Source organism: Garra rufa, chromosome 2 (assembly GCF_049309525.1).
Source record: "Garra rufa chromosome 2, GarRuf1.0, whole genome shotgun sequence".
NCBI classification, from domain to species: domain Eukaryota; kingdom Metazoa; phylum Chordata; class Actinopteri; order Cypriniformes; family Cyprinidae; genus Garra; species Garra rufa.
In genome coordinates, this window is record NC_133362.1 from 18,543,753 (window position 1) to 18,562,443 (window position 18,691).

An 18,691-nucleotide genomic window follows, 5' to 3' on the forward strand; every position below is an offset into this window, starting at 1 on the left:
CAAGCAGCAAAGCTAGCTATTTTCATCACTAGCTATAATCATGTTTGCACACACTTTCTTTAGGCAGCACACCCATGCACACACCCTCCAGTGACAGACGCCCCAGTGCAAGGAGGATCCGGCTGGCCACACCTTTCACCCCTCCGGAGAAAACCCCTGACCGCAAAGACTGGATCCCAGACCACAAACAGCACATTTGTATGGTCTGCCAGAGGGAGAGATTCACCATGGTGAGAGAGGCAGAGTGTATGAGTGAGATGGGCTGTGAATAGGCTTATGTGATTGGATGTGCTCCTGCTGTGATTTCTGCTCTCTGTTAGGCCTATTTGAGTCTTAATATAAATGTTCTACTCTATCAGTTTAATAGGCGGCACCACTGCAGACGCTGTGGTAGGCTGGTGTGTCATTCCTGCTCCAGCAAGAAGATGGTTGTAGAGGGCTTTGAAGAGCCTGTCAGAGTTTGTGACCAGTGCTACAACTTCTTCCACACAGAGTAAGACACATGCGCACACACCTTTTTAAAAGCATAAGTGTTTAAAGGGATAAGAATTATGATTCTGTCATTAACTACCCTGATGTCGTTCCAAACCTTTAAGACCTTCGTTCATCTTTAGAACACAAATAAAGATTTGATGAAATCCAAGCACTTTCTGACACTGCATAGAAAGCAATGCAACTACCAGGTTTAAGGCCCAGAAAAATAGTAAGGACGTTGTTAAAATAGTCCATGTAACATCAGTGGTTTAACCATAATGTTATGAAGCTTCAGTAATACTTTTTGTGGGCAAAGAAAACAAAAATAACTTTCTTCACCTCTGTGTCAGTCAATGTGCGTTCATGAGAATACCACAACGCATGCATGACTTTTAGACAGTTTCAAAAACGTTAAAAATCTTACTGGTCCCCAGCATTTGAACAGTAGAGTATTTTTTCAGTTAAGAAAACAGAACCATTAAGAGGAAGCTGAACAAGGTTCTGTATTTTATATAATTGATTCCTAGTTGTAGAACAGTTGAAAATGTGATGCCTCATACCCTAATCTATGTTTTTATGTACCTTAATCTCTTATGTTGTGTTTTTTGCAGCTCAGATGAGGAGCTTGAACAGGGGGAAGGTAAACTTGTCTCTGTTTGGTTTATGACACACACATAAGCTATTTTTCGTTCTTATCTCATGAGGTTTACACATTCCTTTGTTTTGGTTGTATGGCAAAATGCTGAGGATGATTACAAGATTATAAACTCAAATTTTCTCGGTAGCTGGGAGCCCTGCGTCTGTTGATGGAGTCCTGAATGGGGTTCTCAGTCTGCCTGAGGTTCCAAGAAAGCAGTACCACCTGAGTCCAAACCCAGCAGAGAACCAGCAGCTGAAGAGCGAGTTCTACTATGAGCAGGTGTGATTCTCTACTCATTCTCTTGTTTTGACAGGGATTTGGGTTTTAAATGAGATCTCGGTTATATTGTCTCATTAATATTTTGTGTCTCTCTATGTTAAAGGCACCCAGCGCATCACTATGTGTCGCTATATTGACACTACACAGTGATCACGCAGCCTGCGGGCAACAGCTGATTGGCCACTGCCGCTCACTCTCCCGCAAACTGACCAATCCTGAGGTGGATGCACGTCTGCTGACAGATGTGATGCGTCAACTGCTGTTCAGTGCCAAACTAATGTTCGTAAATGCAGGATGCAGTCATGAACCGGCACTCTGCGACAGGTGAGAGAAACACTTTACTTGTGTAATGTGAATCTAATATCTTTTTATATTTTGAATAGAGTGAGACCACAATTAAATTGATTCTCATATGCTTAAAAATCTCTTATGTTCACCTACGCTGCTTTTATTTGGTCAAAAATACAGTAATATTGTGAAATAGTTTTACAATTTAAAATAACTGTTTTCTGTTTTAATATATTTTAAAATGTAAATTATTCCTGCGATGTTAAGCTGAATTTTTTTTAGCATCCATTACTCCAGTCTTTCTGGTGCCAATATCTTTTTATAGATAATAGGTACTTTTTTTTAGGCTACTTTAATGGATAGAAAATTTAAATGAACAACACATATGTGACCCTGGCCTACAAAAGTAAGTCATAAGTAGCATGGGTATATTTGTAGCAATAGCCAACAATACATTGTATGGGTCAAAATGATCGATTTTTCTTTTATGCCAAAAATCATCAAGATATTAAGTAAAGATCATGTTACATGAAGATATTTTATAAATATCCTACCATAAATATATCAAAACTTAATTTTTAATAAGTTTGCATTGCTAAGAACTTTAAAGGCGATTTTCTCAATATTTAGATTTTTTTGCACCCTCAGATAGTTGTATCCCAGCCAAACATTTTCCTATCCTAACAAACGATACATCAATGGAAAGCTTATTTATTCACCTGTCAGATAATGAGATTTAGATAATTTATAAAAATAGACCCTGGTTTTGTGGTCCAGGGTCACATATTTTAAATGTCACTTTTGATTAGTTTAATGCATCCTTACTGAATAAAACAATTTATTTAAAATGAATTATACAGACCCCAAACTTTTGAAAAATAGTGGACCTTGTCTTAAATTCATTCTTCTCTCTTCATCTCCACAGCTACATCAGCAAAGTGGATGTGTTGAAGATCCTAGTCAGTGCAAACTACAAATACATTCCATCTCTGGACGATATTCAGGAAATGGCTGCAGTGACGCGTCTGCGCAATCAGCTACTAGAGGCCGAACACTACCAGCTGGCTGTGGAGGTGGAGTATTTGCTCAAGATTTAAAGCATTAGTTCTATCAAAAATAACACAGTCAAAAATTATATCTCCACCATTTTTCGTGCTGTTTTTGAACACAAAAGAGATGTAAGGCAGAATGTTAATGCTGGTCCTTTCCATACAATAAAAGTGAATGTGGTTTTTAAATCTAGTTTCTAGCTGTTTTTTGCAGTCAGTTTTTATTTATAATGCTCAGGTGTCGACTAAGAGTGGACTAGACCCGAATGGGGTTTGGCAGGCCTGGGGTATGGCGTCTTTGAAGGCTGGAAATCTAAGCGGGGCCAGGGAGAAGTTTACCCGCTGTCTGAAAGCACCAGTAGATCGGAACCAGCTAAACCATGGAGGGAGACTTCTGCAGGAGATCGTTCAGCACCTGGAGTCCACAGTCAAACCCACTCTGAGCACGGTAATAGAGACAGAGACTTGATTTAATGGGATCCTTGACTTTCCTTAGAGGGTGTTTCTAAACTCATTGTCTTTTTTTTTATGTAGACTGTGGATGAGGACATCCTGGCCTCTTTGCGTGAGCTGGAGGAGGCTCTTTCTGATTCTGCTCCTCTAGATGGAGCAGAGAGCAGAGTTCAGCGGTGCAGCTATTATCAGGAGTGTCTGTTTTACTTGCTCACTTACGGCACACACCTAAGCCTCATCAGCTTTTACCTGCGTCACGACTGCCTGAGAGATGCACTCACCCACTTACAGAACAAGGTTCTGAAAATCCACAGAGCACTTTATACCTCACAGATTGATTATCAGAACCACACTACCATTTGAAAGATAGAAATTATTACTTAAAGGAGAGCTCAACTTCCAGAACAATTAATTTACTCACCCCCTCGTCATCCAAGACTTTCTGTCTTAAGTTGTAAATAATTTATGGTTTTTGAGGAAAGCATTTCAGGATTTCTCTATATAATGGACTTCAATTGTGCCCCCTATTTTGAACTTCCAAAATGGTGTTAAAATGCAGTTTCAAAGGGCTCTAAACGATCCCAGCTGAGGAAGAAGGTTCTTATCTAGTGAAACGATCTGTCTTTTTTTTTTATATATATACTTTTTAAGCACAAAAGCTTGTGTAGAACTAACTCTGGGATGCACGTCCACAACGCTACGTAGTACAGAATCAAGCTTTTGTGCTTTATAAGAGTTTTAAATGTATTTTTTGAAAAAAACAAAAAACATGGGCGATCATTTCACTAGATAAGACCCTTCTTCCTCAGCTGGAATCGTTTAGAGCCCTTTGAAGCTGCATTTAAACTGCATTTTGGAAGAGAAAAATCTTAAAATGCTTTCCTCAAAAAACATAATTTCTTTATGACTGAAGACAGAAACATCCTGGATGACAAGGGGTGAGTAGATTATTTGTAAATTGTTGTTCTGGAGATGGAGTTCTCCTTTAATTGAGCAAGGATGCATTAATCTGTTCAAAAGTAATAGTAAAGACAGTTTATAAATGCCTATTTCAAACAAATGCAGTTTTTTTTAAACATTCTATTCATCAATAAATACTGAAAAAATTAATCATGGTTTCCACAAAAATATTAGGGAGGACAATGTTTTCAACATTGATAATAATTCAGCATATTAGAATGAATTCTAAAGTATCTTTGACACGGAAACTGAATTATGGCTACTGAAAATTCCACTTTGCCATCACTGGAATAATTTGCATTTATAAAATATATTAAAATAGAAAACAGTTCTTCGAAATTGTAATAATTTTCAAAATATTGTTGATTTTACTGTATTTTTGATCAAATAAATGCAGCCTTGGTGAGCATAAGAGACTTCTTTCAAAAACATTTAAACTTTTTTTCTAACTCTAAGCCTTGTGAACATCATGTAATATGATTTTATTTAGAGATATGTTTAATGGCATATTACATATTTCTAAGGTTCTCTCCCTCTTTCTGTCTTTGTATGTCTGTTTCTAGGAGTGTTCAGAGGATGTGTTTCTGGAGGGCATTTTTCAGCCCTGTCTTGAAAGTGGGCGGTTGGGGGCTTTGCAGGGCCTTTTAGAAACCCTGGACCCCACACTAGAAACCTGGGGCCGTTATCTTCTTTCAGCCTGTCAGTTTCTGCAGCGCAGGGGACACTACCACTCTCTGTACCAACTTCAACAGTTCATGATGGTACTTACACACACACACACACACACACACACACACACACACACACACACACACACACATGTTTGTTTTTGTGAATTGTGGGGACATTCCATAGACGTAATGGTTTTTATACTGTACAAACCGTACTTTCTATCACCCTACACCTTCCCTACACCTAAACCTAGCCCTCACAGGAGACTGTGCATATCTTTACATTCTCAAAAAAACATTTTCTGTATGATTTATAAGCCTTTTGAAAAGTGGGGACATGGGCAATGTCCTCATAAGTCACCCTCTCCTTGTAATACCTATGTCATACCCATGTTATTACACACATTTGTGTCCTGATATGTCACAAAAACATGCCCACACACACACACACACACACACACACACACACACACACACACACACACACACACACACACACACACACACACTTTCTCTCTTGCTCTATATTGCCACTATAATTTTCTCCCCTTTCTTCGCAGGATCACATTCGTGCAGCTATGACTTGTATCCGCTTCTTTTCTCACGGTGCTCAGTCATATCTGCAGCTGGGAGAACAGCAGCGCTGGCTGATCCGAGCCAAAGAGCACCTGAGAACTTACCTGCAGGAACAACAGAGCCGCAGGAAATCACACAGCTCCTCTTTTAGGAAGAAAATGAGCTCCACTGATGTCTCCAGGTATTAATAGGTTTCAGTCAGTACTGATTAAAGTTTCCATTAAGTTCCTCAGCATTTTGGCCTCAGGCTATTTTGGTGTGGTAATGGAACATAAATGTTGCAGGCACATACACACAATTGAGCTGCAGTTGGAGGTGACACGCTTTTTACACCGCTGTGAAAGCTCACCATCCAAGACAGCTGTAGGCCCCGCCCTCTCAGGGAACAGTGCTCCACCCACTCTGTTTGGAAACAGCCCCATGAAGGTGGATGTGGCCTGCAAGGTGAGCTAGGAAAACATGCTCTTCTGTATAGACATCATCTAGCCCTTTTGCTGCTTCCTCTTCTATATCTGTTTCTAAAGGTGCAGTTACAAAAGCGAAACTTCTCTAATATTTAGAGGACAAAAAAGGTCCATTGTCAATAGTTTAGTAATGTATGAAGCACAGCTCACATCACAGCTCACAAGTCGTTCTGCTCATCAACATGCCAAATGTGTGTCCAAATAGAACTGTGTGGGGAAATCTTTCACATGAACAATTGCATGGATTTTTAGTAAAATGACTATTTCCCCTTATGAAAATTTGCAGAGCAACAGTAAATGTAATAGTACATTTTGTAGGTTGCATTTAAGACAGTTCTTGAAGTCATTTATAGCTTAGAGTTTATGAAGGTAAGGGGATAGTTTTAATAAACTACCAAAATGGATCAATAAATCAATACATTTTTGCTCTTTTCTGGTCTGTGTTATATGTGTATATTATGGTGTTAAGATTTTAAATGTAAGTATTTCCCTGAATGTTTTTTTCTAACTTCAGTTTGAGCTGATTGCACGACCTGATTGTTTTGAATTACTTGAGACTAGGAGTGTATGAGCAATGCATATTGTGGGAAAAGAGAAAGTGGTTAACAGCATTAACCTTACAGAAATAGTATCATTTAAATGTATATAGCAGTGCTTCCATTTCATAACATTCAATCGGCACATTATGATTAAAGTTCTGATCTCTAAGGCTGGATTTACACTGCATGGTCTAATGCAGATTTGATTTTTTTCAGTATACTAATATATTAAGTAATTATGGTAAAGTACATTTGAAAGTGGCTCGGATCAGATGCCCAAAATTGTTTGCTTGAATGCAACACAATCTGGTCTGTGCCAGATGTCTACACTACCTTTTAAAGGTTTTGGGGTTGATTTTAAGGGGATTTCTTTGAAAGCAGTCTCTTATCCTCACTAAGACTGTGTTTATTGGATTGAAAATACAGGAAAAATTTAATATTGTGCAATATTATTACAATAAAAACTGTTTTCCATTTGAATATATTTTAAAATGGAATTTATTCAAACCTGAATTTTCAGCAGCCATTATTCTAGTCTTGGGTGACACATGATCCTTCAGAAATCACTATTATAATATAAGTGTCTTTACTGTCACTTCAGATCATTTTAATGCATGAATGTTATTTAAATAAGAATTTTACTGAGCCCAAACTTTTAAATGGTAGTGTATATAAAAAAAGTCAAAACAGTTTGAGAGTGCAGTGTGGCATAAATCTAACAGAGACTAAAGATGAAATCAGAATTTTACAAATATAAGCAAATCTCACAAACACTGTAACCTCTGGCTGCACTTTGCACAGGTGATGCTGGGAGGCAAGAACATTGAGGAAGGTTTCGGCATCGCATATCGAGTAATACAGGTAAGCAGTTACGACACAGCCATTACAAAGTCTTTGTTACACATTTGACTCCGATTCTCATTTCCTTTTATGTGACATAGGACTTTCAGTTGGAAGCACTGGCGGTGTACATACGGGTCGGACAACGCCTCGTCCGGCAGCGTCAGTATGCATCTGTGCGGCAGCTGCTGAAGTGTGTAGGGGAGTCTGGGACAGCCTCTAAACATGATTGTGATGCTATTGTGCTCAGCTGTGTCTCAGTGGCTGATAAGAGTCCAGGCGACGTGAGTTCCCAACCTAATGATCTCTTTCTGGATTTGTGTTGCTGCATTTGTATAATATAGAATTTTATATAAATATATGTTTAGATATACAAGTTTATACAACAGTTCTTTCTGGTGCTCAAATCTGATTGGCTGACAGGAGTACTTTATTCTAGTGATATCGGAAATAACCGTTTGTGGTATATAACCGTTCCATTTGTGGGATTTCTCATAGCAACTGTCACGGTGGACAACCAAATCTACTATCATTTTATAAATTATAGTATTTTTGTGTCACAGAATGTAGTTTTAAGAGTTTTTTTAGGCAAGAATGTACTTGTTTAAACAATAAAGATAACGAAAATTTGCTGTTTTCGTAGATGTGAGCTTTAGGGAATCAGTGGCCATTCAGCACTCATGAACCCTCCCAGAGCAGCCTTACCTCGACCAAATCTTTTATAATTTGCTGTTTGCTCTGATGTCTCTATAGAGGTTAAACATGAGATATAATTTATTTTGGGAAAATCTACCAAGCAGTTTTTGGTCTCAATCTATTATTTGTGCTAGAGCAAATAGTTGATTTGATGTTTTCTACTGTTTAAGGAAAAATAGAAGCAGAAAAAAAAAGGTTTGCAAACCTGCTCCGAATTTACGATCTTAATCAAATGATTCGTGATCCACGCTCTAAAGTCCCGATCTGAATAATGATTCTCGAAGTCAATCTCGAGAATGAAAGGCTCTTTTAATTTGATCTTGTTTTATGGTAGTGAATCGCTTGAAATGAAAAGAAGTCACAAGTTTGAATCAATCAAAGCAGTTCCAGCTTAAATGACTCTTTCAATCGATTTGATTAAACTATTCCTCTTCCCTCTACTACTACTTGTTTAGCTTGATAGTTGCAGGACATTAACTGAAATTGTACAAACCCTGACAATAATAGTATTTAGTAATGAGAAATGATTTGTGTTCATGATGGTGATTTTAGTTACATTATTGCGCCATTAAATGGCAACAAGAGAACTTTTATGAATCAGCAGTAAAAACTTTTATATTGAAAGAGCCAAAACAGGGTTGTAAACAAGGAAGCGATATTGCACTGCTACTCATGTGACTTTGCTCATAAATAATTTATATATTATAGATGAAGAAACAATAAATGTGTATATGCCTAAAAGAATTTGTTTTACTTTGATTTAGGCTAAAGAACTAGAGGCCCTGATTCTGGAGTCTAAGAGTCCTGAAAACAAGGTACGAATTATCTCTTTTTCAGTCTGTTTTTTTTTCTTGCACACACATTCTCTCATTCACACTCTTTTCTCTCTCTCTCTCTCTCTCTCTCTCTCTCTGTAGATAAAGGCATATCTTCAGTGCAGTAAGCTGCGGGCAGCGTATCTCCTGGCGGTGAAGCTTGAGCTTGCAAAGGCAGCTCCATTTGTACAGGATGTGATGCGGTCTGCCGAGAGCTCAGGTGACTCAGTCATGCACGACATCTGCCGCCAGTGGCTCTCGGAGCATCAAGAACGATCATCACGGCAACGACAGAGCAATAACTGACAACCACTACCACTCTAATTCCTATTGGTCACTGAGGTATCCTGCTGTGCTCTGATTAGCTGGAGTGAAATAATGTGCCAGGAAATGAATCACCGTTGTGCCACTTTTGAAACATCATGTCAGCTCACATTCAAGCTCAGTTTGGGACCAGTCCAACTCCCATCCAAAAACAAAAAACCCCAAAAACTCAATCTACCAGTCCCCATCAGAAAGAAAACAGTCCCAGGTCAATTTTACAAAACAGTATAACACAATATTCACATCTGTGCTCTTTAGTATTAAACTGAGCTTATTTTCTTACCTCAGGAAAATAAATTTTCTTCTCATTATGTCAGAAAGACTAATCACTGTGACTCAAGTCTCATTCTGATGGAACAAGGTCATACGCTAGTGAAGTTATCTGGAGTCTAACATTAAAGTAATTCTTATTTGAGTTCATGGCAAGTTTACAAAGGTGTCACTATCATTTAGTGTCACTTCAGGCTGTTTATTTTTGGCCTCAGTGAGAGATTGCACTCAGATGTGGATAGACTACAAAACACATTGCTAAAGGGAAGCATTATGAAAAGCGAGTGCTAAGAACAAAATAAGCAGTGTCTTCGATATTGCGAAACTTTAACAGTTACATCTGGAAAGTAAGGGAAGGCAATTTTTGAACTATACTGTATAAGTGAAACTGTTGCTTACGTGTTTGTCTATAATACAGATTACCCTACAATTGACGCCCTTAAATTATGTGCACTGTTTATGAATGTGTGTGTATTTGTGTGTGTGTGAGAGAGAGAAGAAAGGGTGTGTATATATTTACAGAATGTTAATCATATTAAACTGTGTCTGACCCTTCTGTAATTTGTTTTATAGTGTGAAATCTGTGAATGTGTGTAAAGTTAATCACAGGTTAAAAAGGGAGGTAGTTTGCCTTTTTTTAGGGATATTTAAAGGGATATTTCTCCCAAAAACCCTAAAACTCATCTTCATATTATTCCAAACCTGTATGAATTTATTTGTCAGAAGACACTGTAGACAACTGAAACATATTTATTTTATGTTCCACAGACAAACATAAGTCGTACAGGTTTGGAACGACATGAGGGTGAGTAAATGATGACAGAATTGAAATTTTGAGAGGAGAATTCCTTTAAGGAACTATGTCTGTTTACAGGGCCTATGCATGTATTAAAATCAACAAAACTGTTACAGCGACGTTGCCAAAGAAGTCTATATACTTGTTTCTGAATTCAATTAGAGTCGCAAACATGTCTCCTTAAGGGTAATATTAACGTTATTACATTATAATTGAAAGCTACTAAAATTACAACTATCTATATAAAAACAACACAGGACTGATTTGGTCTTACAGTGAGTTATATAGTTTAACATTTTGTTTGAGTTAATTTTTTTTTAATGATTGTTTTAATAATGAAACCTACTGAGCTGTTAATATTATTTGCAAAACTGTATGTTTTAGCAAATAAAGAAAGGAAAATACAAAAGATATAAACTTTTTTTTGTACTGTATATATTTAAATATTCATCTCTGGTCATGAATGTACCACAGTAGTTAAAAGCACATCTGTATAAAAGACTTCAAATATGCAGCTTCATGTGACAATACTGAGATGGGAGATAAAGCAGCGTTTCAAATACAAACGGAATACAGTGTAAAATTGTGAATTAAAAATGCTTCACAGATTTGTTCTAGAGCAAAATAAACTCGTACTTGCTCATCACAAGGGCATGATAGAAGAAAACTAGCAGAGAGAACAAGGTGGGTTGTGCTATTCAAAGAATCAGGTTCAGAAAACGTACACAACTAAACCAAATAAGACAAAAGAAGTCTGATCACTAAAAGTATTTGAGAATGAAAGGTGGGAAAAACAAGAGAAATAAAGCAGGTTAAATGAATGTTTCAGTCCCACTCAATGCCTAATAATTCACAGCTTACATCCCACAGTTTCCGCGCCGTCTCCTCATTCCGTCCCTGAGGGGCCACAAAAGCAGGAGCACAATCACTGTGTGGGAGAGACAGAGAGAGAGAGAGAGGTTTAATACTTAAGACACTATGGATAATTAAAGAGCTTTAGAAAAGGACACTATTTACATTAAATAATTTAGAATTTTAGTCAGTTTTAACATACAAAGCTATGCTAACACATATGTGACCCTGGACCACAAAACCAGTCTTAAGTCGCTGGGGTATATTTGTAGTAATAGCCAAAAATACGTTGTATGGGTCAAAATTCTAGATTTTTCTTTTATGCCAAAAATCATTAGGATATTAAGTAAAGATCATGTTCCATGAAGATTTTTTGTAAAATTCCTACTATAAATATTTAAAAATGTAATTTTTGATTAGTAATATGCATTAAGAACTTAATTTGGAGAAGTTTAAAGGTGATTTTCTCATATTTTGATTTTTTTGCACCCTCAGATTCCAGATTTTCAAATAGATGTATCTCGGCCAAATATTGTCCTATCCTAACAAACCATATATCAATAGAAAGCTTATTTATTGAGCTTTCATATGTTGTATACATCTCAGTTTTGTAAAATTTAACCTTATGACTGGTTTTGTGGTCCAGGGTCACATATCGTGAATGTACGGAGCCCCTTACGTCACCTGTAGAAGAAAAATAATTAATCCGTGGGGACGGTTTTGCAATTCGTTCCCTCAGTTTATAAACCGTACCCACGAATTCTTAAACTGTTCCCTCGGTTTAATAAATCGTGCCCACGAATTTCCAATCCGTGCGCTCAGATTTTGTAAACCGTACCCTCGGATTTTGAATCCGTGCCCACAAATTCATAATCCGTGCGCACGCTTTAGCAATCCGTTCCCACGGGTTTTAAATTGTACTCACGGATTTGTGGCCCCGATCAGTAGAAACAGTAGTATAAGCTGTTTACGTCATAATACTTAAAGTAGTAATTATTATTTTAATTTATAGGCTAAATAAATGAGTGCACAAATGTGTTTGTTTATTCTTAACATGTAGACTCATTTTGGCGATTTTATGATAATCTTTTCACCCAGAGTTAGATGCATGCTTCACTGTTAATGTAATTATTAAATATGTAATATATTACATTGCATTTAGTTTGAGAGCAAAGTAATGACACATAACCTGTACATTATTTGTTTCGTTAATTTACCATGATTCGCACTTACAAAACTTCATCTTTTTAGTGTTTATTTTACATTAATAACCAATAGATAATAGGATAACAATAACCAATAGGATAAAACACAGGTGTGGTGTTTTAGCAGCTAATCTGTTAGTGATTAATATAAAATAAACGCTAAAAACTCTGTTTTGTCAGTGTTCCATGGTCTCATATAGCCTACTATGAGAAAATAATGTTTAATAAATGCAATACAATGCATCCAGCACCTATAAACAGGTGGCCTGGTTGAATTTGGGGGCGGGGCCACAAATCCATGAGTACAGTTTACAAACCCGTGGGAACGGATTGCTAAAGCGTGCGCACGGATTATGAATTTGTGGGCACGGATTCAAAATCCGAGGGTATGGTTTACAAAATCTGAGCGCACGGATTGTTAATCCGTGGGCACGATTTATTAAACCGAGGGAACAGTTTAAGGATTCGTGGGTACGGTTTATAAACTGAGGGAACGAATTGCAAAACCGTCCCCACGGATTAATTATTTTTCTTCTACAGGTGACGTAAGGGGCTCCGTATGAATGTATTCACATTGTCTATCCAAAAATTAGAATTCTGTCATGTTGTTCCAAACTAGCATTGGGCGATATGCTCCATAGTCATATCATATATATTCAGTTTTTAATCGAATCGTATGGTATACCTGAAATGTTTGCCTGAGATTGACTGGAGCTCCTCAGCGACGGCGCAGTACACAGATGTCTGAGCTCCTTCCTTCGGGGTCTTCAGGAACATGGGGAAGACGGCAAACAGCAGTGACATCGCAGTAGAATGGCGCACCAGCTCGGACCTGACCGTGCCCGGATGCACAGAGTTCACCGTCACGTTTGACCCTGATGAAATACAAGTCAAACTTACGTTTTCTGTAAGGTTTTCCTTTTTAGATTCTTGTTTGATGTATAGCGGTACTCACCTTGGAGCCTGCGTGCTAGTTCGCGTGTGAAAAGCACGTTAGCCAACTTGCTCTGGCAGTAGGCAAGGCCGCTGTTGTAGCTGCCCTGACTGTGCAGGTCGTGGAATCGAATCCAGCCGAAATTATGCGCCAGGGAAGAAACAACCACGATTCGAGATGGAGCGCTACGCTTCAGGAGTCCAATGAGGAGGTATGTGAGCAGAAAGTGGCCTGAATGAAGAGGTGGAGAAATGAGCGGTGTTGTTTTAGTATATTTATACACTAAATTAATATTTATCATATTTTCTCCATTTTCTGTCCCTTTTTTCAATTAAGTGTGGGTGCGGCTATTTGTAAATTTGATGGATTTGGCTTCCTGTCTTGTTTTGCTGCTTGATATTGCAAATTGGTATGTCTTACCATATTATTTTAATGTATTATCTTAATTATGAACACTACCGTTTAATACACATTGTTATTTTCCTCTAATTTCCCTATAGAGTGTTTTCACAATGCCTCATCAGTCTGCCATATTGGCAGCATTGAACAGAACCAAACAAACCAAACAGAACTCGCATATTTTCCTGATTATTGCTGATGAAAATGGTCAATTATTGGCATGTTTTGGGCTGTACTAATCGGTCGGACCAGGAACAACATTTGGAGTACTATAGACTGCCAAAAGTTATAACAAATCAAGGAGAAAAGTGCAAAAAAATGATGAACAAAAGGCGTTCGCGGTTGGCCAAACTGAACCAGGATTTCTATGGCAAGAATCTTGACAACATTTGTTTTTGTTCTAATCATTTCCAGTCAGGTAGGTGAAATATTAGGCTAATATCTTAATTAACATTGCTTGTATGTATTTTTACCTCCTATTAACTTTAGTTTGTCAAAATATTGCGCCCTTTCCTGCTTACTAAGTCCTTCTCGTTATGACTTAGGAGCTTCCACAAATTTTTTCCCGTGGTTTAGACAGCATAAATTAGCAAAACAATGTATTCAGAAACACATTACACGTACAATCAATGCTGTTGTTTACATCCAAGTATCTCCAATATGGCCACGGATATGGGTATCTGACTAAACCGTTACGTAAGTGCAAACCAAAAGTTTTCCCCATGTTAAGTTTATTTCCGTGTTAAAGAAAAAGTTGGATAACCTTTATTTTTATTTCAGCTTTAGTTTTAATAAATAATCATACTTATTTTATTTCAGTTAGTTGCCAAGGCAAGTTTTCTATGTAATATTTATATTTTATTTATTTCAGTTGTATTTCAAATAACAGAAACATTTAAATATTTTTTTTATTAACACTAGACATTTTTAAACTCTAAACTTATTTCTCCTAATATTTTAATAATACCATGCATAAATTTCATGTCATTTAACCTTTATTTCAATCAACAAAAACATCTTTTCATAATAATTTTAGTATTAAGAGTAACAACACCGCAGAACATATATTTTATGTGAAGACATGAGTAAAATGTGATCATGTACAGAAGATATGTAAACTTTATTTTAATCATATCTCCTAATTGTATTAATACCATGCGTAAAACGTGCCAATTTACTGACAGATATTACTATAATGTGTCCAGAAAGTGCATTTTTTTGACAGAAAGAAAAGCTTTATCTGTTTGTGAAAAAAATCAGGTATTAGTGCTGTCAAATGATTAATCGTGATTAATCACATCCCAAATAAAAGTTTTTGTTCAAATAATATATGTGTGTGTACTGTGTATATTTATTGCGTATATATAAATGCACACACATGCATGGATATATTTAAGAAAAATATGTTGTGTTGATATATTAAATATATTTATACATAATATTAATTATATGAATAAAAATATATACATGTATATACATGTAAATATTTTGTAAATATATACTGTATGTGTGTATTTATATATACGTAAGAAATATGTACAGTACACACATATATTATGAAAACAAAAACTTTTATTTTAGATTTGATAAATCATGACTCATTTGACAGCACTAATTCATATAAATTCAAGCAATATTCACACTCACCCAGATGATTGACCCCAATATGCATCTCAAAGCCATCGGCTGTCTTCATATAGGGACACATCATGATACCAGCATTATTGACGAGTATGTGCAGGTGATCAACCTCTGAATGAACGAACAGAAGTCATTAAGTTTAAACTCAAAAATTTAGATATTTAGATCTTTTGGATCTTGGTTGTTGCATTGCATCAAATATCATAAGGCAATACCTCGCAGGAATCTCTGAGCGAAGGCTCGGATAGAGAAGGTGTCGGCCAGGTCCAGCTCCCTCACCTCCACTTTAGCTCCACCCACTCGTGTACGGATCTCTGTCGCCGTCTCTTCGCCCTTCTCCACATCACGACACGCCAGAATCACACGTGCACCTGTCAGCAAACAGGACTATAGTGTTACTGTTTATTTAAAGTGAATTATTAAAATAATGGAACATTTCTAAAGATAGGGAAACATGTAAGTATCTTCTGTAGCTTCTGAAGGGCAGTACTAAATGAAAAAAATATGATATTTAGGCAAAATTGGAGAAATGTAGACATCTTCATTCTGTTCAAAAATTTACACCCCTGGCTCTAAATGCATTTTTTCCCTTCTGGAGTATCAGTGAGCATTTGAATCTTCTGTGATAGTTGCATATGAGTCCCTCAGTTGTCCTCAGTGTGAAAAGATGGATCTCAAAATCATACAGTCATGTTGGAAAGGGTTCAAATACACAAAAATGCTGAAAAACCAAACAATTTGTGGGACCTGAGGGATTTTTCTGAAGAACAGCAGGCAGTTTAACTGTTCAGGACAAACAAGGGACAACTATCACAAAAACAGCTGTGGATAATTCAGGTAACAACAGTGTAAGGGTGGTTTCCTACAGTGGTTCAAGCTGTAGGATTGCCGAAGGACTAAAGAAATGTTATCAGCACGATGGTATAAATCTGTGCTTCTCTAGTCTATTACCACCCACTGCCGCTTATACCAACGACGGAAATAAGCGCAGTTAGAATAGCTAAATATGTGGGAGAGCGTTGCTATTGAGTGACTATATTGTATTGCAATAGGTAGCGAATCAATGTTAATGTTGAATCAAGACTACTTAGCACATCATTTATCATTAAAATGGTTTAATAACAATATTTCGTTATGGTTACACTTAAATTGGTTACAAAATAGATGAAGGATGGTAAAAATAGACAGTTAATTGTACCCAACACGTATGTAAAATGTTACCTGTGAGAGAGAAAGCAGAGCCCCAAGAAGAGAGCTCCAGTAGAGAAAGAGAGAGCAAGGTAGAAAGAAGGGCAGAGCAACAGTTACAATCTACTTTTATCCTTTCCTTGACCATGTGACTGAAACCCAAATGTGAGGCATTCAAACTGACCAATCAACAAATTACAGCTTCACCCTCTGTAAAGGTGTGACAATTAGTAGACACCCGATGTATACACATTTTGGCCTACAGGCCTTGATCCCTATCAGCTCCTCTGTGTCCTCAGGAGTGCCAAATGGCCCTTTTGTTTCTGAAGATATGTTTGGGGCAGGAAAGTCTTTGATCATTTTCAACCTTACAACAGTATTGGAAATCAACTGTATGTAAACTTTTGAACAGGGTCATTTTTCATAAATTCAACTATTATTTTCTCTTTATTAATTGACATTTTGCAGAATCTGCAAGGTGTATGTAAACTTTCGACCTCAACTGTATAATAAAGATGTGGAAGAGTCAGACAGACCTCTAGAGGCCAAATCCAAAGCCGTTTCCTTCCCGATTCCTGAGTTTGCTCCTGTGACCAAGGCAACTTTTCCATCTAACCGTGTTGTGGATCGACACATTGCTCCTGCTGCATATTTTCTACACAAACATTAAAATATAATACAAAGAGCATCACAGAAAGGCTAAAAACAGGGGGAAATAATACATTTATTCATGGCTCTCTGATACTATACTGTAGTAGGCTACTATAAATAACTATAACTGTACTATGTGTATCAGGCTTGTGCACAATTCAGAATTGAATTGAGAATGACAATTCTTGAATTTGAATTGACGTCAAAAACAGGATCTAGAATTACAATTCGAATTTGAATTAAAGGAAGCAGAATTGCAATTCAATACAAATTCAAAGAAATTCATATACATAAGTGAAGTGTTTAACAATGAAGCTTTACAATATATGTCAGATATGATTTCATTACATATTCTATAAATGATATTAGTTTGAACTACTTGTACAGATTACATTGTGTTATTTGATTACTTTGAAAATTACTTTGAAATTACAAAACTAAACAAACATTGATGGAGTAATTTATTTCGAGAATCTGATCATTATCTATATGTTGGAACAAAATGTATGCAGGGTTGAGGAGTGACTAGTTATGTGTAATGAAATTATGCTATTATATTATAAAATTAATGTAACTGTATGTGAGATTCAACACATTCTTTCTGTTGTATGACTGTGTGGAATGTCTTTGAATTGCCATGAATTTAATTCCACTTCCTGTCATTCCAACTCCAATTCAAATTCCAACTCATGAATTGAATGGTCGGCCAATTCTGAAATTCTGAATTGTGCACAAGCCTGATGTGTATGTGTGTGTGTATGTGTATAGTACAGTTATATAATCATAGTAAAAATATTTTTTGTAACCAATTTGATTTTTTTTAAGAACAGGCAGTCCTAAACAATGATTACATGCATTCATCCAACAAGCTGTCAAGGGATCCATCCCACGCAGAACGCTTTCACCAATTCACTGGAGCCAATGAGGCAGCGCGGTAACGCGGAGGGGCGGGGCGACTCCGCCCAGGCTGTCATTCTATTGGTCGGTTTCTAGAGCAGCTCATGTCAAGTGGAGGCGGGTCCACCACGGGACAACCTTCATCTAGTGCCGAGCGCATTTTACTCCCGATAAATAAAATGTGTTAAATGTATAAGGTGCTATCTTATTATGTAAAGGTCGTGTTAGGTTCGATTAACAGTTGTTAGTATTTAATCATATTTTAATGCAGTTCATACTGCAATGAGCTGTACGCTTCAGTGGCTGCAATGCTTTTCTTTACATCCATAGACTTGCATTTCCGTCTTAGCCTGTCTAATGTTTTCATCCCTTCTGTACATTATGCTCTTGTTTTGATAAAACGATTGAATGTATGCATGCATGCATGCAGAGTCTTTTTTAAATGAATAAGGCTGAATAGCCGTTTCAAATCCTCTCTACCAAAAAAAAAAAAAAGAGACAGAATAGCTTACCTGATTTGAGAAGAAAACAACCTTAAAATCATCGCGACCACCCCTAAACCAGCCGTAATAACCACGAGCATATGCATCATGCCTGCTTTACTCCTGTCTGTGTCTGTCGGTGTGAATGTGTTCAGCCTCCCACTCACATCTACAGCTGTGATCCCAGAGAATGATGGGATTGTAGTTTTCATGGTATGGACAACAAAATGTGACCCAGGACCACAAAACCAGCCATAAGGGTCGATTTTTAATTGAGATTTATACATAATCTGAAAGATTTTTCATGA

The 18,691-nt window shown here is 37.0% G+C and overlaps 2 protein-coding genes across 2 annotated transcripts in view; one reads left to right on the top strand and one right to left on the bottom strand.

The window, feature by feature from the left end:
- The window catches only part of zfyve26 (zinc finger, FYVE domain containing 26), a 29,800-nt gene extending 19,874 nt beyond the window's left edge, over positions 1-9,926 (top strand). Inside the window, exons 26-40 of the mRNA XM_073834930.1 lie at positions 64-230; positions 360-493; positions 1,086-1,114; positions 1,260-1,393; positions 1,497-1,717; positions 2,607-2,754; positions 2,969-3,178; positions 3,265-3,480; positions 4,707-4,904; positions 5,375-5,571; positions 5,675-5,834; positions 7,195-7,254; positions 7,335-7,517; positions 8,694-8,744; positions 8,847-9,926. Of these exons, the coding sequence (XP_073691031.1) occupies positions 64-230; positions 360-493; positions 1,086-1,114; positions 1,260-1,393; positions 1,497-1,717; positions 2,607-2,754; positions 2,969-3,178; positions 3,265-3,480; positions 4,707-4,904; positions 5,375-5,571; positions 5,675-5,834; positions 7,195-7,254; positions 7,335-7,517; positions 8,694-8,744; positions 8,847-9,050 (2,312 nt within the window). The 3' untranslated portion in view covers positions 9,051-9,926. The remainder of the gene's footprint in view (positions 1-63; positions 231-359; positions 494-1,085; positions 1,115-1,259; positions 1,394-1,496; positions 1,718-2,606; positions 2,755-2,968; positions 3,179-3,264; positions 3,481-4,706; positions 4,905-5,374; positions 5,572-5,674; positions 5,835-7,194; positions 7,255-7,334; positions 7,518-8,693; positions 8,745-8,846) is intronic.
- Positions 9,927-10,938: 1,012 nt separating this feature from the next.
- On the bottom strand, positions 10,939-18,551 carry rdh12 (retinol dehydrogenase 12). The gene is made up of 7 exons (XM_073834931.1): positions 18,414-18,551; positions 16,890-17,008; positions 15,381-15,536; positions 15,172-15,276; positions 13,147-13,356; positions 12,877-13,066; positions 10,939-11,062 (listed from the first exon to the last, which is right to left on the bottom strand). Exons 1-7 carry the CDS (start codon positions 18,491-18,493, stop codon positions 10,960-10,962), a joined length of 963 nt encoding a protein of 320 aa, XP_073691032.1. The 5' UTR covers positions 18,494-18,551; the 3' UTR covers positions 10,939-10,959.
- Positions 18,552-18,691: the final 140 nt, after the last annotated feature.

Excerpts from the sequence above, each read along its gene's own strand:
- rdh12 (XM_073834931.1), bottom strand. The coding sequence starts at position 18,493 with ATGATGCATATGCTCGTGGTTATTACGGCTGGTTTAGGGGTGGTCGCG. Across the intron at positions 15,537-16,889 it reads TTTGGATTTGGCCTCTAGAG|GTGCACGTGTGATTCTGGCG; the intron begins GTCTGTCTGACT and ends GTTTGCTGACAG. Across the intron at positions 13,067-13,146 it reads ACTAGCACGCAGGCTCCAAG|GGTCAAACGTGACGGTGAAC; the intron begins GTGAGTACCGCT and ends GTATTTCATCAG.